The sequence below is a fragment of the Amblyomma americanum genome, chromosome 9 (genome assembly GCF_052857255.1).
Source record: "Amblyomma americanum isolate KBUSLIRL-KWMA chromosome 9, ASM5285725v1, whole genome shotgun sequence".
NCBI lineage: Eukaryota > Metazoa > Arthropoda > Arachnida > Ixodida > Ixodidae > Amblyomma > Amblyomma americanum.
In genome coordinates, this window is record NC_135505.1 from 91261974 (window position 1) to 91288392 (window position 26419).

Below are 26419 nucleotides of genomic sequence, written 5' to 3' on the forward strand. Positions count from 1 at the left end.
TCACATTAGGCAGGATTTTGCGTAGTTCGCCTGCTACTGTCGCTGCCATCTCTGCGCAATAAACGAGCTCGTGAAAGCGAAAGAAAGCGTTCATGAACGCTGTACATGGAAGTTGTAGCCGGATATAAGGAGTCCTTGTGGTGAAGCGTCCACTACGGAGTAAGTTGTCAGCACGGTTGATTGAAGGAAAGTGCCATAACTGTACTGCTGACTGCAAGTAAAATGGAATCCTGGAGGCTCTGTAGCACCCACTGCGGCATACTCCTAGGCAAGGTTGAGGTAATGATTTGTTATTAATATTACCTAGTATATAAGAATGGTGGCTTAGGAACCAATTTCCCATTTTACCACAAAAAGACCGGCGCTATTAAAAAAAAAAACATGCACGGCAGTACGTTTTTGCGATAGTTCCAGCGATTAGAACCCAAATAAAAAAATACCAAGAATATTTACTGTTTACATTCCAATCAGTGTGAAAGGATAGATATGTGCCACTTAGAACACGACAATGAGCAAGTAGTGCCAAGGGAAGGAGCAGATTGAAGTTGAATAAGACAGCGCTCTCCAATGTGCAGAAGAAGAGTGGCCAATCCCCCACCGTGGGTATGTGCCATCACTTCTGAGGCAACAACAAGAGTGTGGTACAGTTTAACAAGTGAAGTGTTCGGCTACATCGATAGCACAGTGGTCTCGCGCAGCGGCTTTTGTAGCTAATCTGTGCATGCCACAGCCGGTTCGGCTCCCGATCGTGGCTGTTGATCTTTTTTGTACGCTCCCGAGGTGCACAACATATATTAGGCAATTATGTTAAGCTCTGAACCTCCGGATAGGTGCTTTCGCAGTAACAATTAGATATTTCCTGTGCACTTAGCCTGCATCCCGTACGTTACTGAACCTGGATAAATGATAGCGAATAGGACCAGGGTGAAATGCTTTTGTAGAGTTAGAGGGCGTTTTTATCCCAGTAATCCTTGAAGCAGAAAAAAATACAAACCGCAGTTGTTTAAATCAATTGTTGGTAAAATGACATTTTTCTGGATGTAGGTCTTTCCAAGTGGAATTAAATGTTGCGCTTTGATTTATCAGTCCCTGCCTGTCTTTACACAAACCCCACATAAGTCATTAATTGTTCCGCATTGCTAAATCTCAGGCTTGTGACGCTCACAAACTTTAATGAGTTTCTAAAGGTCTTATTGATTGAAACATCTAAATGTATTCCTCAAGGAGTACAAATTCTTCTTTGCCTTTTTTTTGATGCTGTCTTCATTGAGAGATTGCCAGTACACAATGCTGAATTTTCTAGAAAAGTTTATTGTTCTCTATGTTTGTTTCGATATCTCGTTTTCGCAATACGTATTGCTGCACCATAGTGACCCAAACGCTGAACAATGATGAAGCCACGAAGCGGTAATTGAAAAGTGATGTTCTTTTGCAAGTTTGTTTCTCGCTAGGCTTGAAGATGTGCACCCAGATATCTCTTCAACCAACCTAATTTCATTAATAGTGCCCTTTTAAACAGCAGGAGCTTGCTTCAGTTAATTGCACGTGGATAGACCATTTTGTGTTATAATCACAAAAAAAATCCACAACTTTGTAGTGAGATGACGAGGAATGACGTAGTCCTTTTTTGGCATTTTAATGCCTACACCAGCCCGTGAAGGTGCAAACACATGCACGCGCTAGTTTTAAAAAGTAATTGACCAGGAAGGCACATCTTTAGTATTAGCAAGGCTCCTGCTGAAAAAGGATTAAAAAGTTTTGAGAAATAACGAATGTTCCGGGCCATATCTAGAAGTATTTATTTTTCAAATTTTCAGAATGTCTAGACTTCTATACCGGTGATGAGCATTCGTATTCATTAAAAAGCGAAACTAGTGTTCATGCAACTAGGCAAGAAGTTGCTGCTTGAATGTTTTGTTGTGGAAGAACCTTTCGGAACACGAAAGGAGCGCATGATTCTGATTATTCCTTCATGCGTATATCCAGTATCCCTTGCGCAAAAATATGTAAATTGTAATTTATCTCGCGCTGATATACATTCCTTAGTGCGTGGCAGCAAGAAGATAGCGCTGTAAGCCCCTCAGAGCAATTATTCATAAAAGTGCATTAATGCGTTTTGATACAACTTCGCCTAATCTTGCTTCAAGTGTCTCACTCCTCGTGCATCTCAAATGCAAATAAGGTACACTGCTCGAGCGGAAAATGATGAGAATAAGATACGTTTTCAACAAGAAAAAAAAACACATACGTGCAGCGTCACAAAGCAGAACAAAAAACAAGAGAATTGGAGCAGCACGAGAGTAAAAATTTTCTTAATAAACTGGGCCGTACATTACACTGAACATAGGAAATGTCTTTTAGGAAGAAGCTCTAAGGCTAGCCACTTTATTAAAGGTACGTCCGAAGTGGGCTTGGTGTTATTGACGGAGATGATTGGCAACTTATAAATGCGAGAGCATCTTGTATAGTAGGCGTGATGCGATCGAGATCAATCTTCCGCAACAGCGCCCCTTGTGTCTTGATGGTTCTCAATGCTGCATCTGCAAGAACGACGATACAGACTTGTAAGTTGCAGCAGTGTAAAAAAATTGTAGCTTGTCACGTCAATCAAACTAGAAATGGGCATGAAATGCTTTGCTGGAAACGCGCGCAGCGTGTTCTTGAAGCCCCATAGATTGTGGCAGCCTCAGTGGGGAAATAGGTCAGGTTAACTGGCTGCTAAACATGCCAGTTCATTGCATTCATCTTTTGTTTTAGCTAGGCAGTGCTTCTTGTCGCTTTTGCGGCTTGAGGAGATTCACCGATCACCCGCTTCTCTTTGATTCCTTTGCCACGTTTGGTGATTTACTTGCCGCTGCTTTCCCCGCTGAAGATTTCGCGCTGGGCCCAGCGCTAACAGCCCACCTTTACTCTCGCTTTTTTAAAGGGGCTCTTAAAGGGGCTCTCACTAAAGGTGCTTGGTGGCTGGGTTGTTAAAGGGCGCAGCTACACGAATATCCTCCCGCAGGAACTGCTTTCAATGCGTTTTGTATACGCTGAGTTATCTGTACTCAGAGTTTAATTTCAGCAACTGAGCGGCTTTCTTTCTCGTGCGACATTTTGCACGCTTAAAGGTAGGCCCTACCACTGACTTTCCTCAGAATGTGTTTCAGAGCCCTTTTAAAGCTCAGTAGCACTCGCCCACTCTTCGTCTGCCTTAACTATGGGCTTTGTCGCCTATCTTACCTTACTTTGCGGCTACAAAAAGCAGCATTTGGCAATTTAGCGACCTTTTATGCCTTTTAACTCAGGCACATCCAAGAACAAAGGCTGGAAATGAACATTCTAAAAGCAGAGCGAAAGGATGGAAATTGAGGAAAAGGATGGTTTTGAACACCTCTATTAAGGCTAGGCTATGAGTTTAAGCGCCTTGCGCATACAAGGCTGCGGTGGTGGTCGACTTTAAGGCAGGATCGAAGCCACGCCTTTCATGGAGCAGCCGAGTGCAATAACCATTGAGCCACCGCGGCGGCCTGGGCTGCTTTGTGCTCTCCAGGAAGCCGGGTGAGTCAACAGATAAGACTGCTCGCCTTTATCGCAAAACGTGGTGTTATGTGTCCGCACACGAATGCAAGGAAGCGGCCAAGGCGTCCGAACGCGTCTCTATGGGCAAAAAAGTAGAGGCGAAAAATAAAAGCGGCTGAAAGCGGCATAACACGGCGGCTCGTAAGTATAGAAAACGACGAGGCCACGTAGTACGCTGCGCTACTCAAAGTGAAGTAGGCGTTTAGAGACATGAATGCAGTGAGGGAGACTATGCGTGTTATTTCGAAGTATAAGAACAGGTAAGAACGGCGGCCCGTTTGGCAGCCAAAATACCTGAACAATAACCGAGCGGTGCAAGTGACCTCTATGGGGCGTCATACAACGCGCTATGCCTGCTTTTCTAGTAACGTGCTTTATTCAGACACCTACTGCCGGCGAGCAAAACGAGTGCAGTTTTTGAACCATGAGGGAAGAAAGTAGTCTCAAGCTCCAAAACGAAGCAAATAGAGTGCTTGATAAATGAACAGAATATTCTATGGCTAGGCAACTACAGGGATCCACTTTATGAACGTTCATGGCAATCTAAGCTACGTACCGCAGAAATCGTCCCAACAGCAAATGTCACCCCCCGTGGACCAGTGAGTCTATAATCAACTGACCTGCTTTTTTTAAACGGTATATACGAAGAAATAGAGGAGAATTGGACAAAAAAAACGTTTTCGACCCTAAAACTAATTTGTGCGTTCCATTTGCAGTTCTTAAGATGTAATGCTAAAGGACGAGTTAGTATATGCACTAAAACTGAAGGCGCGCGTGCTGTGATTCAAAGTGACAATCACTTACCAATACGAATACTGTACAAAACCAGCGAACAAACTAGGTAGTGATAGGTAAATCACCGAATCAAGAAGCCGCTTGAAAGGACTATCGTCATGTCTTGCTGGACAGAAAGTGAGTTTCCTAGAGTACTTACCGGTTTCTTTCGGGTAAAACCACCGGTTTTGTGAAACATCGGTGCATAGGGTGATTTCTGGTATTAACCGCAAAATTCTTTAAAGCATTGTTCTCGAACTTACCAGGCAGGGCAGCCAAATAGAGGATGCACTTGTTCTGAAGACATAAGTCCACAACCTTGAGAAAAATAAAAAGATAGCAGTTTTATTTATATGCATATATGTGATGTAATATAAAAGTTTCAATGCTACAATCTCCCATTAAAGCGAGGGATCTGTTTCCACAGATCACTACTACCACAGTGGTCTTGAATATATTGTGGTAGACTAGGGTGCTTTGATTAAAATGCCAACCCTTCCTACTAAATGTAACTATCCTATTGTCCTGCTAGGCCGGAAATGTAAGTGAGGAGTGTTTGGCATATCTGAATATTATCTCATTACAAGTTCGATACATCCGAACACTTCGAACCTTAAAAGTAATAACGTGAAAGCTTGAAGACGATTTTTTACGTTTTTGCTAGAGGAGAAATAAGAGGTTCCAAATGAAGGCCGTCTCTTTCGTTAAAAGAAAATTCGGCTGCTAAAAGTGAAAATGTGATCTTACAGCCTAATCTGCTCAAAAAAGAACTTAATGTTCTTCATTAATAGGAACACGTGACACAGCCCTCTGTTCTGCCTAGAGCTGCTCATAGGCCAGTATAATGACGTGGTCATCCGTTGTGGTTGCGGATACTAAGAAACTAGCCCGTCGTCAGCTGTTGGGGTTAAAAGCCACAAAAGCAAAAGTGGAGACAACGAGTGAGGGCAAGACGGGAATATTAAGTCAGGCGTGTATAAAAAGCTTACAACAAGGAAACTGAGATCGCAGCTGAAAAGTATCAATGAGAGCGGGTCGCTGCAGAACCAAACCACAGATGACGAAATCCAACATTCTAAATCCAGCATGAACGCTTTCACGGACAGATCGAAAACCATTTTCATTCATTTATTGTAACCTATTTAGGAAGAAGAGTAGTACATCCCGCTTGAGTTACGGGCAGCAGAGCCATTATAGCGAGGGGTTCCTGAGGTGTACTTTAATGCACCATTTTATCACCAAATGTTTTCCAATAAAATGTGAAAGAGTACGTTTCACTGTACCATTCAATAACTTTTGTTTCTGGAAGTTTAATAGGACCATTCTTGCTTTAAGCGAAGAAACAATTTTGCAACCTGTGTTCTTGCGTTGAACCTCGGCGTTGCTTTGTGTTTTTTCTACACTGTGGCACACTATTTAGCTGATTAAAAATAGAGACGTAATCAGCACTACACTGCTTGAGTACAATGGTGCTCTGGGCTTGGACACTGCCAGTTCCGGCAATACAGAAATCTACTGAAGAGTACTGTTACAAAAAGTAAAAATGAAGTGGTTGCTAGGCAGGAGGATCAGGACACCCCGCATGGTGACTAGAGCTGCGCACCATGACGGCTGCAACCGCACTCTTCATCCCGCAGCTGAGAGGAACACTATCAAATGCAGGTGCCACTTTCGATCCTAGCTCGAGCAGAATTTCTATCACTCATCAACGTAAACGGCACAGGGGTGCCTATCGGCGGGAAGAGCACTTTGCTGTCAGAGTTACAACCACTCCGCGATAATGTGCCGCGCTGCATCTCAGCGAAACGGAGTCCGTTTCCGCCATCGCAGGGGCCACGGCAAAAGTAAGTCGCGGCGAAAGAGCTCGCCATTCAACGTGCAAGAGTTTCTCCGCAACATGCCTTTATCCCTCTCAGCGGTGCATACCGGACCTGCGTCCTACTTAAGGGCCCGGAGAGTTTTGAGTGGTAAATGTGAATGAACACGCCAGCGGACCTTTCAACACTGGAATATTAGGAACATGCACTCGGAGCATCATGCAGCGTTGCTTATGAGTCTCCATGATGTCGGCGCTAGCGTGCAATGCAATTAAAAGCAAGCACTGAGAAACGCTCGGGTTGAACACAAGTACTCAAATTGCAAAATCGTTTCCTAGCTGAAAAGAAAAAAAAAGTGCCGAATAAAATTTCAGGAATAAATGCCGTTTAACGTTTCTGTGCAACTCACTTTATGTCTTAATTTTACTGAGACCACCTCACATTGCAAGTAAAGGCTGAATGTGCCTCAAACTGCATATTTCCTGAAAGTTAGATAATTTTTTTCTGATACGCGACGCACTTTCTGTATTGGAAATATTTTTATGGGCTTCTTTGCCTTTTGTTCGAATGAATTCACTGCATATGAAAGCCCAAATTACGTTATTTGTATGAAAAAGATTGTAAAATCCTGCGCTAAAGGTTTAGTTTTTTCAATTATTTTTAAGCATACTTTATGGTACCACCTGCAAACTTGGGATGGCGGCCACGAGAAGAGAAACTTTTTTTTAGAAAAAAAAAAAAAGCTGGGATAATGTTTGTCACAATGACGCAATAATCCATGATGTTTTTTAAAGAAATTGAAGATGGTTGAGAGCAAAGCCTTGTTCCGTTGGCGTGGAGGAAGCCTGAGTGCGCTAACTACAAATCGGCATGTTTTCTTGGGGTTCTAATAATCAAGTTTTATTGATTTATTGACTCAAGATAAACCACCTTCGACTTTTTCATGCGTCTAAACATTTTACTGAGATAATATCTTCAAACGGCTACTGCTCGACTCTACGCCGATGACAAAAGTGCCTTCTTTTCATTATACAACTACTTGTCTGTCTTCGTAACGAATGAATGATTCGATAATATGTGAAGACAGCTTTATGGAAAACAGCTGTAGTTGAATGTCAGTAAAACCAAACATAAGCTCTTCTCAGTACTCAATAAACCGAGAAATAATACTGGTACAGTCTCGTTTCGGTCTTGTTTTTTAAAGTGTGCTTGAATGCATAAATATTTAGGCGTTTTGTTCATCGAAAGCCTACGCTGGTCATACTGTGTAAAGTTTGCAGCTAGTGTTGCTGACAGCTACGTTGGTGCTCTAGGTAATTTTCGCCCCCTTCCACCAATACACATCAGTAAGGTATTATGCTTTACAACGGTCCACTACAGGTGATAGTATTATTTTTTGGTATAGGATGCGGGTTCCAAAACAAGCATGAAAATGATTCATCGCTTACAAATGAAAGGCTTTCGTTTGATTTAAAAGTTATTGAGATACGACTGTGTTTCTGCCTGTCCTAGACGCAGCGAAACAATAACTATTGCAGCTTTCTATAACCAGATATTGTGAGAAATCAAACACCGCGAGTCCAAAACTGACAAAGCATTTTTAAAGACATTAACATTAACCCAGACATTCATTATGCCAAGTAAGAAAAAAAATTACAAAATCTCGAATAAGAAATGGGTTCGGACATTCCGAACGGCCGTACAAGAAACAACGCACTTTGCACCCTTTCGGCATATTAATAGAAGTGATGTGCACACAATGCAGGATGCCATGTTTGCGTACACTACCGACGACCGGGCGTCCATGCCACACACCGATGAATTTGTCCAACACAAGGAGGAAGTCAGCCATCTCTCCCGCATGCACATCAGGCGGCAAGTGTTGCCCGCCACAATAGCCAGCGATATTGACACGTCGAGTACCAACCCGGCGAGCAAGTGTAGCTATGGACACCTGTCTGTCGCCAAGGCTCGTCGGAGGAACTCCTATGTCGATACTTTGGCTTCTACAGTGTGTTGCGTCGCATCACGGATGCAACTTATGAAGTTCTGCCTGACGGTTCTGTGCAGAGTGCGCGCCGTCGACCCAGCCTGGAGTGGTGCACGTGAGAGAGAGAGAGAGAGAGAGACTCTTTAATGAAGAAACAGAGAATTTAGCCGGCTTTTCAATATCGCTGGCATGCTACTCTGCGTACGGAGGGGAATTTGGGAGATAAAGACTGAAGAAGAGCAGCGTGGAAGAGGTGGAAAAAAAACGAAGATAAAATGCAGCCATGAAATGGGTACTAAGGATGCAGTGGCGAGTATTGATGCAACCTATGGAATGATGGAGTGCATAGTCCGACGAATGGGCTGACGAAGTTCACTGCAAGAAGAATGCATGAAGGTAACCTGCAAGTGAATTTAGAGCTTATCGATATGTCCAATGTCTTTTAAATATGTAAAAAGAAAGTTCATTGCAAGTCTCTGTTGCCTGAAGCAGGCTGAGGGGCCTAAAACTTTGTCCATTGTTAGGGGCACTGGGCAGAGCTTCTGCATGCAATGTTCATAGTACGCACGCTCGTTAGCATACGCAGGGCACTCAAGCAGGATATGTTCCACAGTTTCTATCGAAGCACAGTTGTCACAATGCGGACTGTTCATTTGTGTAAAACGGTATCGCAGGCCATTTGTATATGCAGCGTTCAGACGAAGTCGGTGATAAAGTGTTTCGAGTTGTCGAGGAATTCTGGGTTAGAGTCTTGATCTAAGATGTGGGTCGATTGAGTGAACAAATTGGTAATGATGTGTCGGCAAACTCCAAAGCCGATACGTTTCTTCGTACGCAAAACTTTTAGCCATTTGGGACGCATCAGATTTCGTGAGAAAACTTCGAATGTATCTCTGATGTTGATGGCCCTTACGGGCCGCTTCATCTGCTTTTTCATTAGCCATAATGCCACAGTGAGCAGGTACCCACTGAAATGTTATGCAGTGGCCTGCGGCAATAGCTAAATGATGGATACCCAATGTTCAGGGAAACTGGCTGGTGATTCATTTTCTTCAGCAGGTTGGCCAGGATCTGCAGAGATGCTTTTGAATCGGTGAAGATAGCCCAACGGCCGGCGGTTCGGCGCAGGATGTAAGAAACAGCTTCCTTAATGCCGTGAAGCTCAGCTGTTGTAGAGGAGGTCCTCCGCTGCAGCCGGTAAGAAAGGGCATGGCCTGTTGAGGGCACATAAAGGCCACAAGAAGAAGTTTCTTTAGTAGTTGAACCATCGGTGAAGATATGGGTGTGCTGCGTATATTCTTCGATTAAGTAGGCGAGAGTAGCTTGCAGAAGTGCTGCCTGTGGCATGCGGCTCTTTGCATTCACACCTGGAACAGACTTCTTCACCTTTAGAGGAGAGAGTGTCCATGGAGGAAAGGCCAGAGGTAGTAGTTTCTGAGGCTGATTAATAGTAGGAAGGGGCAGGAGCTGCACTGCCTGGCCAAAGCTAGAGTTGCTGTGAGTTAGGTGGACACGGTGTAGGAAGTGCTTCTTCCCTTGCAGGACATGGCGGAGATGGGTACGCATAGTTTCCTGGGCGGCAATTACCTCTAGTGGGAGACATCCTGCCTCCGCTACTGTTCCTGATGCAGAGGAACCCTTTGGGAGGCCAAGACATATTCGCAGGGAGTTGTTCCGTGCGGTATTGAGAGTCTTATTGCTTGATGTAGGTAATCTTTGAAGCACTGGTAGACAGTAGCGCAAGGTTCCTTCAATGTAGGCTTTTTCAAGCAGAAGCATTGATCGGCAGTTGCTACCCCACCTTGTTCCCGCCATGAACCTGAACACTTGCGATGCTGCAGTAATCCTCGCACGGAGGTTTTTGATCTGAGGTGACCATCACAGATTATAGTTGATTACAACACCCAGGAATCGCTGAGATCGTACATATGGCAGCGATCGTCCGCCTAGGAGCAGCGGATATCGGGTCATCGTTTTTCTTGTAAACGCCATTGCAACGCTCTTTTCTGGCGAGAGACGAAGACCTCTGGAAGCCAGGTACATCGAAATGTGCAATAGTGCTCTCTGAAGACGTTGCTGGGTAATATAGCGCGAACGTGACGCGGTCCAGATGCAGATATCATCAGCATAAATTGTTATGCGGACCCCTCGCGGAAGGTGTCTTCTTATGTGAATAAGGACAATATTGAACAGGAGAGGGCTGAGCACCGCTCCTTGTGGTACCCCCCTCTCCACTGCGTGAAAGCGTGTTGGACCGTTTGGAGTGGTAATAAAAATTTGTCGTTCTTTTAAATAATGCCCAATCCACTTGTATAGCCTTCCTCCAAGGCCAAGACTGCCAAAGGCTGCGAGAAGTGCATGGTGAAAGACTGAGTCAAAAGCGGCCTTGATGTCTAGGAAAACGGCTGTTGGGATGTACCCAGCATGAAGGTACTCCTCAATTGATGAGACGAGGGCGATGATATTGTCAGTCGCAGACCTGTTTTGACGGAACCCGTTCATTTCTTGGGTGAACTCATTTCCGCTTTCTAGGAACCAAGTTATGCGCTTGCAGATCATGCGCTCCATGAGCTTACCTACGCAGCTCAGTAGGGCAATCGGCCGGAATGATGCGTAGCTTGTTGGCTGCTTACAGGGTTTCAAAACGGGCACGATTTTCGCCAGCTTCCATTCCGTGGGGACCTCACCAGCCATCCAGGAAGAATTGTAATACTCCAGGAGTCGAAGACGGGAGGTGTGGGGTAGCTTTGCAATGGCGTCATAGGTCACCTCATCATGACCCGGAGACGTGTGCCTGTTTGTCTCCGCGATAGCTGTGGATAGTTCTTCCATTGTGAAAGGCAGGTCTAACGCTGGCACTGCCGCCTTTGGGATGCCTGTTTGACCATCTGCGGAGAGTGTCGAATGCCCTGACCCTGCCGACAGCAGCTTGCAGTATTCTTCTGAGAATTCTTTTATAGATTTTTGTTCGTGAAGGGAGAGTGCAGCGAAGAGGTGGAGTTGTTGAAGTGGCGTGCGCATACCTCTAACTATCCGCCAAATATTGGTTACTGGTTTGCGCACAACCAGCGTAGAACAAAAGTCACGCCACTTTTGCCGACTGCGTTTATCTATGTAGCGTCGAATGTGACGTTGTGCCCGTCTACATGCACGTAGGTTATCGAGGCTTTTTGTGCGCAGAGCTTTCCTTTCAGCTCGCCTGCGTATAGCGCAAAGCCTTTGGAATGTGTCATCATTTGAAGGTAGGTTATCATTTTTAGCTGTAAGTTGTGTACTCGCCCTCAGGCAATACGCAATTGTCGATGCTAATTCCTCATTGCGAGTTGCCGCAGTAACTCCTCTGCTTACAGCGTCCTTGTATGCGTCCCAGTCTGTAGATTTTATAAGGAATTTCTTTGGGTTCCTCTGCGCATGGAAAGCCGATATGAGGATTGGGTAATGGTCGCTTCCACGTGTCTCCAAATCAGTGCACCAGCCAAAGTTGTGGGCGAATGAACTTGTGACAAATGTCACGTCGATGCTGCTGGTAGTCGTCGGGCCTCGGAGGTAGGTGATGCTGCCGTCATTTAATGGCTGAACTGAATGCTTGGAGAGAAGTTTTGCAAGCTTGGCACCTCGGGCACATGTATGTGAGCTGCCCCAAATTTCATTATGAGCATTGAAGTCTCCGCAAATAATATGCGGAGAGGGCGTCCTTGCTATCAAGTCTTCAAGTCCCAAAGCATCAAATGGCGTGCCTGGCTCAAGATATACTCCAATCAGAGTGTACTGTTGTCCGGCAATAACTGTGACAGCGCATACGTATTCATTGTCGCTGTGAGGCGGGACATCAACCGGTGAGGCCGGGATATCCTTGCGAAAGCCTATCAGCAATCTGCTGACGTTATATGGTCGTTGTGAATGATGGAAATAGTATCCATTGAGTCGGAAAGTTTTCTCGACGCGTGATTCACAGATGACTATGAAGGGGAAGCGGTACGCTCGCACGAGCTGTCGGAAATCTGAGAGTTTAGAGCGTAGCCCGCGAGCGTTCCACTAGAAAATGGTCCATGTACGAAAGATGTTGTGGATTGTCAGCTGCGGTGAAGTTCTCGCTGTGGAAACCATGATTACTGAAGTGTGGTATTACGCCCCTGCGGAGCGTAGGAGACCGACACCAACGGCTCCATTGCAAGGACAGCTTCTACTTCTGGGAGTCTTCCTGACGAGGGGTTTGCACGGATAAGAGCCTTGATGGCTGCAAACAGCATCGGAATCAGTAGGCATGTGACATCTTGTTCCGAGCTTCCGGTTTGCTGCCTGCCGCTGATCTTCTTGTCATGTTATGGCGCCCTAGGGTCAGAGCAAGCGACGCTGTTTGTCGGGTCTTGTGTAGTGCATTGCAGTAGCTTTGATGAAGGAGAACCAACTGACTTCCAACGCTTCTTTTTTACCGCATCTGCGTAGGTCTTGTCAGCTGCTCTGCCACGCTGTGTTGACTGATTCTCGGAAAGAGCTGCCGTAGTCGTGAAAACCACGTCGGGGTTAGGTGGTGGTTCATGGCGCTTAGGGGGTTTCCCTTGTGTTTGCTCTGCCGTGCGAGCAACTGTGGCTGATTTCTTTTTATAACACCCTCCATAGGAAGCAGGGTGTGGGCCACCGCAGTTAGCGCATTTAGGGTGCGCTCTCGAAGTGCATTCTTTGTGCGAGTGGGGGCCAGCACACACTTTGCAGCGCACGGGGCCGTTACAGTGTCTTGATATGTGGCCATGCCTCTCACATTTATAGCACTGAGTTGCTGCTCCGACGTATTCAGTTACAGGGTAACTACAGAACCCCACCGTTACTGGTTTTGGTAGCGGCGCATCTTTTGCGAATTCCAATATAACTGTGTGACGGCGTAGCGCTTTTATCTTTCCACCATCCTCAGGAGTGTAGGCGATTAGCCTCCTTGCTGAGAGGACACCTTGGTCGCGTAGATATTCCTGCAGATCTTCGTCTGTGTAGGTGACAGGTACATCTAGTATTTTGCCATAGCTTGCCATGTAAGAGTATGGGACTCTGGCCTCTACAGCCACTCCAGCCAGCTTAGTTACCGTGAGCAGACGGTTGGCGGCGGGCAGCGTCGATACTGTAACCATCAGGCTCCCATCCTTGTGAATGCGATGGCTGAGGACTTTTTCTTGAGCCGATGCTACAACCGCCGAAGCCACAATGTTGGGGTTGGCTTTCCATAGGCTTCCTCCTTCCTCAGTGGGCCTGAAAACTACAGGAACCCCGGTAGCTCTCTTTTTCTTGTACGATACAACTGTAAATGATGCTTGGTCCATGTCCTCTGGATGGTCGGTCAGAGGCTCGTTGCTGGCTTGGTCGTCGCGCAGTCTCTTGTTTGGCGGGGCCTGGTCTGTAGCCGCTGGACCCGCCGCTGGCGCTGCTGCCATCAGTGCAGCATGGAGTTCAGCTGGCGGTGATGTTCCGTGTCGGCGTTGATACGGCGCACAGCGCCGAGGAGGTCGCTTGACGTGCTTTTGCCGGCGGCCAGGGACCCCCAGGTCATCGCACGTCGAGGACACACGATAAAAAGACTGGAAAACCTCTGAAGTGAGAAAATACAGCCGAAAATTACGGACCGGTGTCAGACAGCCGGCCCACTAATCGCCGTCTTCTTCTTCTTCTTGCACGTACTCCGTATGAAGCCCTATTTCATGCACTAACGTACACTGCTTCCACAGCTGTTTTTTTTTTGTCTCATGGAGCCCATTCGCGTTTTCATTTTGCCCCTTCGTTTGTTTTTGCCCCGTTACCCACTCCAGTTAGCTCGTAGTGCCCTAATGATTTTCAGTATTTTTTTTCGGGAGGAGGAATAATGCCACTAGGTGGCCGCTGGTAGTACCAAAAGACAAGGAGGTTAAGGTTTACACGCGCACCGTGAGTGTTTTATGTGCCATTAAGCCTGAGGACGTCATCATCACCATCACTGTGGGACTCCATCATCATTCCAGGACTGAAAAGATGTATCAGGACGAAAATTATTCTCACAGTGTCCAGCGCACGAAGACCACACGAGTCGATAAAACTGATGGCTGAGCAATCCATCACGATGGCCCGCACGGTGTCAGCATCAAGGTCAGCCTCTTCCCTGAAACAAAGGTTCGCAAAGTACCCTACTTCAGAAGTCCAACAAATAAGAAAGGCATCACTTTATTTTAGCTGAACTAATTATCTCTAAAGAATTACGACTTAAATGTATCCTTTTTTGTGTACTCTTATTCTAAGTAGATGATTTCATTAAGTACCTTGCAAGTTCTCGGCAGCAACAAGATAGTATTTGATATTGAGTCGCACTTAGTGTTTTCATTTTAACATTGCTCGTACACACTGAATTCTAGAAAAAGAGGCCCGTTGAATTACATCTAGAGACAGCTGATATTTACGCACGCACATATACACGGACACGCAAACAGCCACCCCCCCCCCCCCTTCCTCACACGCACACACACAAAACTTGATGCCCACGCACTGTTGTTGGCGCTGCTGCACAGCTGAATTCATACTTTTATACGCACCTCTACAAGCAATTTTGAGCGAACGTTCGAACGGAAACGCGATATCTGGTCATAGACACCTTGGCACAATTTGCCCAAACGTAATGAATGCTCTAAAATACCCCTTTTCCAGGCTGTGCAGTACGCTTGGGCGAGAATTTTTTAGCACTTGCTTTCCGAACGTTGCAGCACTTTGAGCAAGCAGGTTATTACTGGGTTTTCATTATTACCTCAAAGCTTCGCATCTGTTGTTTATATTACTATCCCAACGATCGAGTTTTCAGTTCTTACACAGTGAGCATGGCTGATTTGTTAGGTGAAAGTGTCATATTAATTTAAGTACTGTATATTTTGTTGTTTTTAATTATTTGCACTTATGTCTTTGTAGGACTGTCCTGTTAATTTAACAGAGAAAGTATGAATGACGCATGATATAAAAGAACTGGCTTTCAGGACAATCCCGTGTACTTCCTTTTCATTTCGTGTACGTGTTTTGTTAGCGTTAAAAATACCGTTTTAATATGAATGACATCGAAGTGTCGCCACTAAGGCCAGCAACTGACGTTCGCAGCTTTTTAACACTAAACTTCATCACGAACACTGTTATTATTTAATGTACCACATAATGTCCGGGTTGAATTAGTGGGTATCACGATTTTTAAAGCAACCGAAAAAACTGAACTGAAAACGTTGAGCTGTTTCTCACATTTTGTTGAGCTTCGCGACGTTTTTGCCAGCGGGCGGAAAGCTCCGCGTGAACATCTCCTCGAAGTCGTCTACAACGGTGTGGTGCGAGGCGAAGCATAGCGGTCCGCCAAAGCGGTAAACGGTCACCTTATCGAACTGAAATTGCAATGGATGAAAAAAAAAACACAGCGAAACATGAAGTTCACGAACATGAGCACTCTCTTATCCAGTAATGCTTATTCGGGCGATCATTATGTGAGTTAGTTGCCGGAAGAATGCGTTCTCTAATAAAAATCTTAAAGCACTGCTGCTTCTTTAGATTGCAATTACAACAATGCAAAAATTTAAAGTAATTTCTTTTTTCTGTCCGTAATGCAGCGTAGCCTATAACCACAATTTTGTCTGCCGCTTTCAGGAATCTCCAAAGTGAGGCAGATCATGACGGATTGGAGTCCGTGCAACAATGCGCTTGTATATTTGAATTTTTCTTAAGTGTGTAGTTTTTTCCCCGTTGCAAATTTATTGTCTATCATGTTCTTAATACTCGATACTTTTGTAAGCTTTCAAGATTCCTGAAATCCAATTCGTTTAATCTTTCTTTTCTGTTCATTTTGTTGGGAAATGCTGGTTTCTCGTTTGTATAAATAATGACCACTGGCATATGCCGTCTGTCATGTTCCTGTTCCCCCACGGCCCATGTGATGCCCGAAGTTTGTTGTCATTAATGTCGAAAAAGTTACGATCATTATGTGCCCCCCCCCCCCCCCCCCCCCGAGAAAGTACCTGTGCGGAAGTTGTTCCAACAGGAGCTTTTTAGGTTACTCATTCGTCACACTAACCTCTGCCGTCGGCTCCGCCGATACAAAGATGTCAGGCCTGCGAGTCTGTAGTCGAGATCCAGTTTGCCTGTCAGCGGAAAGAAAAATTGCGTCATTTTGAATTGTATTACGTAAATCGCTTAACTCTGCGAAAGCTTTGTGCCACTGTCGTCGCCTCCTATGGCGCCAATAAAGCGCTTTCGTGCTGTACTCGTAAATACACGACCTCAATGCGACATAAAAGCACATGAATGGCTTCGCATAACGCTTATGTACATTTCCTTTTGGTATGGAGAATTCTTAAGACTCGTGTCTTCGGGCCAACACCACTCTTTTCCTTCACCGTTTCTCGTTGGCTAGCGTGATGCCCCCGGCATCTATGCATACGCGCATGAAAAGTCGCTCGCGATATCCGTGCTGCGCTCGTTAGATAGGTACGCAGCGTTCTACGCTTACACCGCTGGAACAGCCCATTTATTTCAAAAGTTGCTGGCTCTAATTGCAAGTGCTATACCAAAGAATTGATTCACAGCCTCGCCTACGTTGAACTTCTCCCTGCCATCACGTTATGCCTCTGCTCATACGCGTTCAGTGCTCTGTCACTCGAACTATGAGTCACACGTCCCCAGCACAGCCCAGTGTCTGTACCGCTTGTTAGTTGGATTTCTTTTTCTATGTGATTCAGATAGGTAAGGATTAATTGATGCTAGTTATTTATCTTTTTAAATGAAGGCTGCCCTCAAGATCGGTATTTTTTTCTCTCTAGTTCGCTAAACTGTCAACTTAAAAGCACTATTTAAAAATGCCTCCTGTTTTAAATATACATTCTATGAATTTGCATGCCGTACGAATAGAAAATTCTGAATTATTTCCTGTCGGTAACTGCGCTAAGCTTAATGCTCCAATCATCAAAATGTGTTTACTAATATCTACTGCAATTGCATTCACATTGTTCTCTTTAAGTCTGGACACTACGGTTTCGGCAATAGTTGTGCTGCATGCGTGCACATCTGGAAGAATGCTACCACATTCTATCACATTGTATTCGATGATTTCTATATATTGGCCACACACCGCACATGCGACCTCACGTTGGTTAAATTCCCTTTACAGCTTCGCTTATTAATATACCCTAATCTTGATGCGGACGAGACACTGCGTCTTGAATTACCATAAAACGAATTCATTTCTTATTTGCTTTATGCATTTGCTGTAGGCTTCCACGGTCTTTTCTTTTCCAGTTAAATATACCAGTTCTCACACTGTGCGTGTTTGATCTGGATTGTTATGTTTCGTAATCTTGCTGCGCCAACGGCCCCATGCATTAAACATAATCCAATGGAGTACTTTTGTTCACCTGCCGATCACTCCCGCACCACCCCCTTGCCAACCAACGTTTACTTTAACCAAAATGAAGCACTCGCTGATAAAGGCATCGGGTCAGGATGTGAATGAAACAGTTGTCTGCTGCGTACTGTATTTTATTTTTGGCAGAGCTCTGAGGAATATCTGAGTCTCTGAACATCCTGAATGAAAGTGTCGTCGACACACAGACATATATTGAAATAGCAGGTCTTGTCAGTTTATTTAGTGCGGTAAACATGACTGCACAACAACGTGCACCAAAAAAAAACAGTTGGCGATTATTTTTCTTTCTTTCAAGGCCATTGCTGTGACTGCTACCAAGTTTCTAATATGCAATTTTCGTCTCCCAGCTAGAACCATCGTAAGCGCTGCTTCCGGCAATAGCGGTGCGCGGAGTGCCATCCCATAGGACTTACCTATTATCTGCATGCGCTGGCATTTCTTGTTCTTCTTATTAGTCAATTGCGTTGTTAGTAAGGGCTGCTACCACAAAATATAACTTTAATTCGTTAATTTACGTACTTCAACAATGACGCTAAATTTCGTCTAAATGACGCTATATGACCGTCTTTTCGCAAATATAATTCGGATTGTTCCCAACGAGAAGCGTCAGACACATTTTAACATTATAGTCTATGGCTGTTTGCAGTGCTACCTTAAGTTACGTTTTTAAATTGTCCGCCTTGCCGCCAGTCTGCCTCCCTGTGCTATGGGCTGGAAATTAAAAAAAAATATTTTATGCATTTCAGTACCAGCTACTCCAATTCTATGTTTATGTGGCATTTTGCAGAGCAGAGATTGTTAAATCTTTGGTGATTAGAATTCGTGAAATGGAAGAAACTTCCCGGATTTCAAGTAAGGCTCAATCCACCAAAGTGAAGGCATGCTTACGTATTCAGCTTCAAGAATATAACCAGGAGACCAATCAGAGCCCCCACCATGAGGCCGTAGGTGACATCCAGGAAGATCACGGACAGGAAGCTGGATAGCCACAGGGCCTGCAATATTTACATCCAAATATCCTGTCTGTTGACTGCGCGGAAGCACGTGAATGCTCCACTTTAGTACAATTTTTTTTCTTAAGTTACAATTCAGAAATGAATGTCTCTAAAAAAGCCAGCGTGGTCAGCTCTTCATGAACAGGGGCACACAATTCATGATTTGCAATTAATCCTAGAAGATGACTGCGATCTCTATATTCATACCATGGATGACGAAGGTGTTCACTAGCCATACTCCTGTATAATTAAGTATATCCTGTCCAAGTGTGCAAACTATTTAGCGCTATAGCTACCCGTTCATCATTCCCGTAGAGTACAGCAACTTATAAGCTGTTGGTCGCCTTGCCTAATTATTCGAAAAATTGAAAGCATCCACTTCACATCGACGAATATGCAGTGTAAAAGCTCGAATCCAAGCAAATATGCTAATATAAATAAGCAAATAACGACCTGCACAGCTATTCATTTGTCTATTAACTTCTGCAAACAATTTGTCGTAGATAAAGATCTGCTTCTTTTCCACTGTGTCGGTACAGAGCTTGCTTAAGTATTCCTCAAAGACCTCCTTCGTAGCCTATTAACAAGTAAGACAAATTGGGCTGGTTTCCAGAAAGGAAGACAGGGGAGGCAACTACACTTGCATTGCAGGAACAAATACACTAGATAAAGAGGAAGTCGGAAGACCGGGAGTTATCCTTTACGATGTTTCAGAATGATTGACTTAGAGTGAGGTGTCCAACAGATCACACAAGCAGAGAATGGCCTAAATTATAGCTTCAAAAAGCTAGTCCGCTCTGGTTTCCTGCTCCACTTCCCTAAAGTAACGCACTCCTTCAAACCATTTTCAGACAACAAAACCCTTTGAAAACGCTTTTGCTTGCTTCATCAGCTGTTGCGATTTGTGAGGTTGCTAATTTTTCAGGATTTGTTTCTTAAGGCGGACCGTTGATGTTCCCTTGGCTGAACGGCTTAGCCAACGCAGCTTTGGCACCTGGGCAGAATGGCAAAACCGAAATTTCTACGCTCAGAAGAAAGGTATACAGTCCATTGTTGTTATGACCCATGTGGCCTGTGTGCCTTGTCTTCTTTGCAGCTCATGTCTCCTGCGCCTCGTTCTTCAAGGATCAATTGTACCAAGCATTGGTCACACCATATACCAGATGTCCAATCTAATTTTTGGCAAGGTTTAAAAATTGCGCCAAGCAAAGTACGAGGAGGCAACTTAATTCCTAAACTGTAGAAGAACGGAAGATTGGGCAAGTTGTTAGTGCTTCATAGTTTTGCAACAGCGCAACACAGCGAGGACAAGAGATAGAAGAGACAGCGCCGTCTTTGTGTCTCTTGTGGCTCTTGTCCTCGTTCTGTTGCATTCTTGAAAACTATGAAACTTCAATCATGTTGTTGACCGCAGTATGTAGCAAGTTGGAATGCTTTCCCAATCTGTTGAGTGGAAAAATTTCAAAACTCAACGACATTTACTTTAAAGTTCTTGCAGTCCCGGTACAAATTTTGCCGGGAAATTTTAGATCGTCCAAAAATACGCCGAATTCATGAGTTTTATTCTGATTTGTAGCAGACTTTATTTTTTAAGCTTCTAAAACAGAGCGCGTGAAATATGAAAAATCCCGACGTGATCACGCACCCAAGCACTGCGATAGCAGCACTTTAAAACTCCGAATTCCCTGACATATCCACTTTCGATGCTGCCACAAATATGAAGGCGCGAAAAGAATAAAGTGTGCGCTAACGGAAAAAATTGAAAGTACCACCTGCGACCTCTAAGCTTTCAGGGAGGAAACAGCTGATGCGCTGGTTCCCGACAGCAATACGCAAGGAGAAACTGTTGAGTCGGCGGATGGTGTTTCCCGTCTGGCGTCTTGCAAGCGGCGTCTTTGCATTCCGAAGGATCGATTTCTGAAATTGGAGATTTGCCTGCGGTCGTACAGGCAAAACATTCGGACGACCGACAACAACGAACGCTGCTTAGAGTTTCGGCCTGCGCATACCTAAGAGAAAGCCTACGCGACTATTATTATGCGCACTGAACGTGAGTAGATACCAGATGTTACTTTCACTTTGGCACTAGAACCCACTTTATTATTTCGCCCCGTCAGATTCGCGGTTCCATGGAACGCGGCGACGTTCACCACTGCGATATTTAAGAACGCTGCTATGGCGGCTCTAGGGCGCATGGCCGTATGCATTTTCGGACCGGACCACTACGCCAAGCTTCGCCAAGGTCATCGGGTGTTGTAGTACCCTCAATAAGAGGAGCGCCGGAGGTGTGGTTGTGACGGGAGATGACGTGACTTGCCCCTGAGCCGACCGCCGCCGCACCACTGCCCCGACCACGGTGCACCGACCGCCACTTCGCCTGATGTGATCATGTGATTATGCACGTGACTCGGCGTTCGCTTAAGGAGGCGATGCCGCTCTCGCATGCACTTTCGCCATGGATGAGAGCGTGGCTGACAGTGTGCTGGAAACGCCTGCGAGCCGCTTCAAGCTTCTAATGAAGCGTAGCCATGAGTAATGGAGCGTTCGCTCTGCATGGACTTGGAAGTGTTAAACCGCACGCCGATTTTTAAGGCGAAAGCTTTACTACGCCAGCCTCCCCCTATCCTCTCTTTCTGTCCCCTCACCTCTTTCATTTCATTTCTCCATTCTGCCTGCTATACTTTATTTCCGCTGCCCCAGCTCAGGTGCTTCAGTATCGATGGTAGATGCCGGGGCTAGCAAAAATCTTTTCCTTCCTTTCTACTATTATTTTAATAAACAACCACTACCACCACCTTACTACGACAGCCAGCGACCCATTAAGGCTCGTCGCGCACTTCAGCCGTAGGCCGTATGTCGTATGCCATATGCCGCATGTCGTATGCACATGGCCAATGAACAACCTTGAGCCGCCGTTGCCTACCAACGCCGCAGCCACGCTTCAACAGATGGCGCCGGCGTCGACGCCGCTGCCGTCGCCGCACCAGATGTGCTCCGCTGGGGTAGAGGGAGGGGAGATGTCGCCTCGCGAGGGCTATATATATATATATATATATATATATATATATATATATATATATATATATATATATATATATATATATATATATATATATATATATATATATATATATATATATGTATTGTAGTCGTTATGGAGAGCGCGAAAGAGAGGCAACAACGACAGAACGAAGCGAGGAAGAGACAACGCTCTCATGAGATGCCTGAGGAGCGCGCCGCACGACTCGAGAAGCGTCGTAACGAAGATGCGGCTAAAAGAAGTCGTTCCACGTCCCGGAGTGACTCTTAAACGGCGGAAGGGACTGGCTTGAGTTCTCGAGAGTGTCGGAATGATACGCTGCGTAGATGACGAGCGGAGGAAACGACGCTTCCGCAATTCAACTAGTGTTGACCAGAGCTAAACCACAGCAATTTTTTTTTTACTTTCGTGCTTTCATTTAAACTTGAAAAACATCTGTAGATCAAATTAAAAAAAACTGTTGTTCTACACTTTGGAAGTAGAATTTACGCAGCAAAGTCAGTAGCTAAACTCACAATTTCGTTAAAGCTTCGCCGTTATCAGTTGAAAGAAATTCAAAAATACTCCGACTTACCACGTACAGTGGCCGACAACATGGATAAAGGTGGATCACCAGTTGTGCCTCGGTGTATTTTTAATATCTGGCTAACGTTGGCGGGGCCATTCGTAGAAGGATCATGTGTGGTAGCGTGAACATTGTGTGCCTTCACAATTGTCGTTAAGAAAGTCAACACATGCGAAGCTCACGAAGAACACTCGCTATATCGCATATCAGAAACCTAGCGAAAGTAGGAAACCATTAATCTTTCCCTTCCTTCTGCACAAGATCATAAAGCAAGCCAATAGACGAGGTTCAGTTTTTAATTTTACGGAAAAACAGAAGAATTAGGTCTAGTTGGTGCTTATTCAAAATGCAAAACAACGCTGCTCCGTAAACAGGAGACGATAAGTCGGTGAGATTAGGGACGAGGTTCTTCTAGCCTGTGGTAGCTCGCCTGAACTGCCTTGAGTTTGTAATTTTGTATTGGTCTCGAAGAAGGGCGCCTTCAAATCTGTATTTTGGTTTGGCAAAAATGGGAAACATTTTTAAGAATTCTTGCAGCTAGCCCGAAAGAATAATTGCAGAAACCATCAATCTAGCATTAGTGGCGTAAGGTACTATGTAAGATATACTTTTGTGAAACTTTACTTACAAAGTCAAAGCGGCTTATTTTCCACAGCCTAGGAAGATTCCGCAGCTTGAACAACATCGGAACCAGCACCGTTATGACCACCGCGCCGAGAACGCACTGAAATAAAAGCGCAAACCCCCGAGCAAAAACAAATGCATTGGTCTAAGCAAGTAAAGAAGGCCGCTTTCAGTTTATTTAAGGTAGGGACCGCGGTGTGTCTGCCTAACGCTTGCAAAATTTAATATTTTTCTGAATGTTCGTAATCACAAAAGCGTTCTAAGGACGTTTGCACACTTGTGTTGTTCATAACAACTCTGATGATTGTCAGAGTACAAGGACCGATCGCTTTCTAGCATGTAATCAGGAGGCTGCATCGCGCGCCCCCACTAGGAGCACTTACACAGCTAGCTCGTATTGATGCTCACAATATGCGACGGCGTGCACTCTAGAACCTAGTTCTATTCTCATCTAGCGGCAACAAAGTATGGCAGGAAATGTTCTTACTAATAACGTTGTGCGCTGAGCAAAGTTCGTGGTGATTTGCGCTGGAAGACATGTTTACTGCCTTGGTGGACTCTCACCTCTGGCAGCGGTCGGAAAAGCGGAGCGAAGACGTACAGCGTGATGGCCACGAATGAACACGAGACGAGGCCAGACACCTGCACAGCAACAACCATTATGAGCTGTAAAGAACACCGGAACTCAGTCTCAGGTTCTTTCGGCAGTCAAGGAGAGGCACAAGATTGTACCTATGAATACGGCCGTGATTAATATGCACGACTTGAAAAATGGCCAATTTTTGCTCTTTATGACTCGGTAGCAGGAAAAATTGCGGCTCGGATAATAGTCGATCAGCAAATGAAAAAAGAAAAATAGGGCCCAAGTAGTTTTGGGGCATTAATATCGACAATGACAAGGAGAGAACGTCAGCTATCGCAACCAGATGTCCGTTCTCCTGCGCTTTCAGTCCAGGACACCAGCCAAGGACTTAATACTGTGAGGCTAAAAGAAGGGCCCGTTATCCGCACCACCTGTGCATCGCCGGTTCTAGGCTAGCCAAAGACATTCGGTAGTTCGGAATTGCCCTGACAGACTAAGAACTAATAACCGCTTCTGCACCAAAGACAGAATGAAAGTGTTGGTGAGTCATTAACCGCATTTTTTCTTTTCAATATTTATTGTGCAAACGCACCTCGCCAAGACGCCTTTTTCTTTGTTGTATTGCAGGATTGGCTCCTAAGAAAGCGCTCTTTGCAGCAATGAAGCTTACGCTACGCTTTAAGCCGCATTAAGCCGATGACAGGGACTGGGTACAGATATGTACTGGTGCTTCGTGCGAACCGGAGAGCCGTATTAGAAAAGACATTATCCAGCCGTATCTCCTGCACCACTACTGGTTTCGTACTTCGCAGCATATTTTAGGAGAATTTCAGACAGGAAAAAGAACTAGGGACTCCCAAAATATTGTGATTTGCACTCATGTCAGCAGGGATATGCACTAAACAGATGTTGATCGCTAACTGCGACATATTATTATTTGTTTTTACCCTTTCATCACGATGGAAGCTTACGTGAACGAAATGTATACCTTTCGCCATATATTCCAGCGCGGCTGCTGCCATTTTTGCGGCCATAGTGAGATATAGAGGAGTTGCCTTAATTTTACATTGACAAAGAAAATGTCAAGTGCTCCCAGTTCGTTTTACTCGTCCTTGAATGGTGGAGCGCCGGGATCATAGCCGAATGATCTAGAGTCCCTAGTGGTTCCGATATGGGCAAAAGAACAGTCATTACCACTGCCATTGTCTACGTTATAACTGTAAATTGGAGCATGCCTCCATATAGAAAACTTTGAACTTATTGGCGCAGCAGTGAACAGACCCACCACGGTAGGACGGAAGCGGTGAGGTAGGCCACGGACGCCCCCTGGCAGCGGTGGCGGCCGCTGATGCAGGCGCAGAAAATCAGGAAAATAACGTCACCGAGAAAAATGTGCGTGAAATAAAGACTGCAGCTTTTGATAACCACACCTTCAAAGTGCAATTTCAGCTACGGCACAGGATGTTGCATTTCTGCCTCGGTATCCTTTTTATCTGCCGCAGTGGCTCCAAGTTAGGGCGCTCGGCTACTGATCCGCAGTACCTGGGACCTAACCGCGGCTGGCGCGTTTCGATGGGGGAGAAACGCAAAAGGCGCCCTTGTGCTGTGTGATGTCAGCTCACGTTAAAGATGTCCAGGTGGTGGAAATTATTCCACAGCTTGCCAGTGCGGCACCTCTTTTAGAGCGAAAAGCTCCACTCCTCTCACGCTGAACCTGAAGGTCATCTGGCTCTTGGGTTTGACCTCAAACGGGAGCCACAGGGGGCAGTTCTTCTGCAATATCCTTCTGTTGAGCAGTGGGAGGCCGTGTTGGCCAGGTCAGACCCGGCCGTCCAGGGTCGAGCCGTGGAGTGGGCCGCCCACGCCACCATCACTCGACGACTGATGGCCCGCTAGCACGGTACCATCTACACGAAATTTTGACGAAATAAAGTTTTCCCACCACCACGTCTAACGGGAGGCGCGCCGAATGTGCAAAATCGCGCGTGGCAGTTGCTTCTGTCTTCTCCATCGACGTCATGGCTGCGTGCTTGGCGTGCTTGGCTCTGCCGCGGCGCTGGCTGCGGCTCGGCCGCTCCTCCTCGCCAGTTGTGGAATGCGATGCGTCACGTGATTTCTTCTGGCGCTTAGCAGTCACGTCCGCCGTTGCGCTGACCGCCGCTCTGGACGCTTGCTCTTAAACTTGTGGCTCGTGATGCTTGACGTGAGTTGCAATCACTGAAGTCTTGAAGAAAATAGAGATGAACCAAAGCTAAACCGTGTCTAAACATGCTTAACAAAGCTCTCGCTCTTTATATCCTGGCTCAGATGAGTTCAGCCGCAGCCACTTTTTTTTTCTTTCACTATCGCCGTCCTTCCTCCCCGCATGGTGCGGTTAAGGTGTCCAAATAAAAGTGAGACAGTTATTGCGAGGCTTGCATGGCTGAAAAGCACTTTTGAGCATCACTTTAAGAATGGCAGAGTAAGTTTAGTAAATTCAACCACAGTCTGTTGTCAGCGCAAATGAAGGAAACACGAGTGGTTGTGGCACGGGGGAATTCAGTTCACTGCTGAGGGAAAGGACGGGTTTTGGGGATTTAACGTCCCAAAGTGATTCAGGCTATGAGGGACGCTGTAGTGAAGGGCTCCAGAAATTTTTGCCACCTGGGATTCTTTTACATGCACTGACATCGCGCAGTATGCACAGGCCTCTAGCATTTTGCCTTCGACCGCCGCGGCTAGGATGGAACCCGCATCTTTCTGGTCCGCAGCCGAGAACTGTAACCACTAAGCCACCGCGGAGGCTCTGAGGAAACGGAAGGCAGAACATCTCACACAAATGCAATGCACTTTTCATCCTATGGCCTGGGAGAATACTTTCAGACATACACTCTACAAACATGGGCTCAATTATGTTCATCGGCTACACTGGCACAACGCACAGAAGACACTCCAATGCTCATTGTGTAGGTTATAAGTATGTAATAAGTATTTGAAAACGCGCTCATTGGCACTGAGAGACAGCCCTTGAAGTGAAATAGTTTAAAACCTGGCACTAATATCATTTCTCACTAGATGTATGTCAGCCTTG

General features: G+C 45.5%; 1 protein-coding gene across 1 annotated transcript in view; it reads right to left on the minus strand.

Moving 5' to 3' along the window:
- Window positions 1-2344: 2344 nt before the first annotated feature.
- Window positions 2345-26419, minus strand: part of LOC144103216 (solute carrier family 26 member 10-like) — a 94603-nt gene continuing 70528 nt past the window's right edge. The window contains exons 10-17 of the mRNA XM_077635990.1: window positions 23331-23408; window positions 22771-22866; window positions 18431-18537; window positions 16196-16262; window positions 15376-15512; window positions 14164-14263; window positions 4602-4656; window positions 2345-2540 (exon numbers count right to left, since the gene is read on the minus strand). Of these exons, the coding sequence (XP_077492116.1) occupies window positions 2389-2540; window positions 4602-4656; window positions 14164-14263; window positions 15376-15512; window positions 16196-16262; window positions 18431-18537; window positions 22771-22866; window positions 23331-23408 (792 nt within the window). The 3' untranslated portion in view covers window positions 2345-2388. The remainder of the gene's footprint in view (window positions 2541-4601; window positions 4657-14163; window positions 14264-15375; window positions 15513-16195; window positions 16263-18430; window positions 18538-22770; window positions 22867-23330; window positions 23409-26419) is intronic.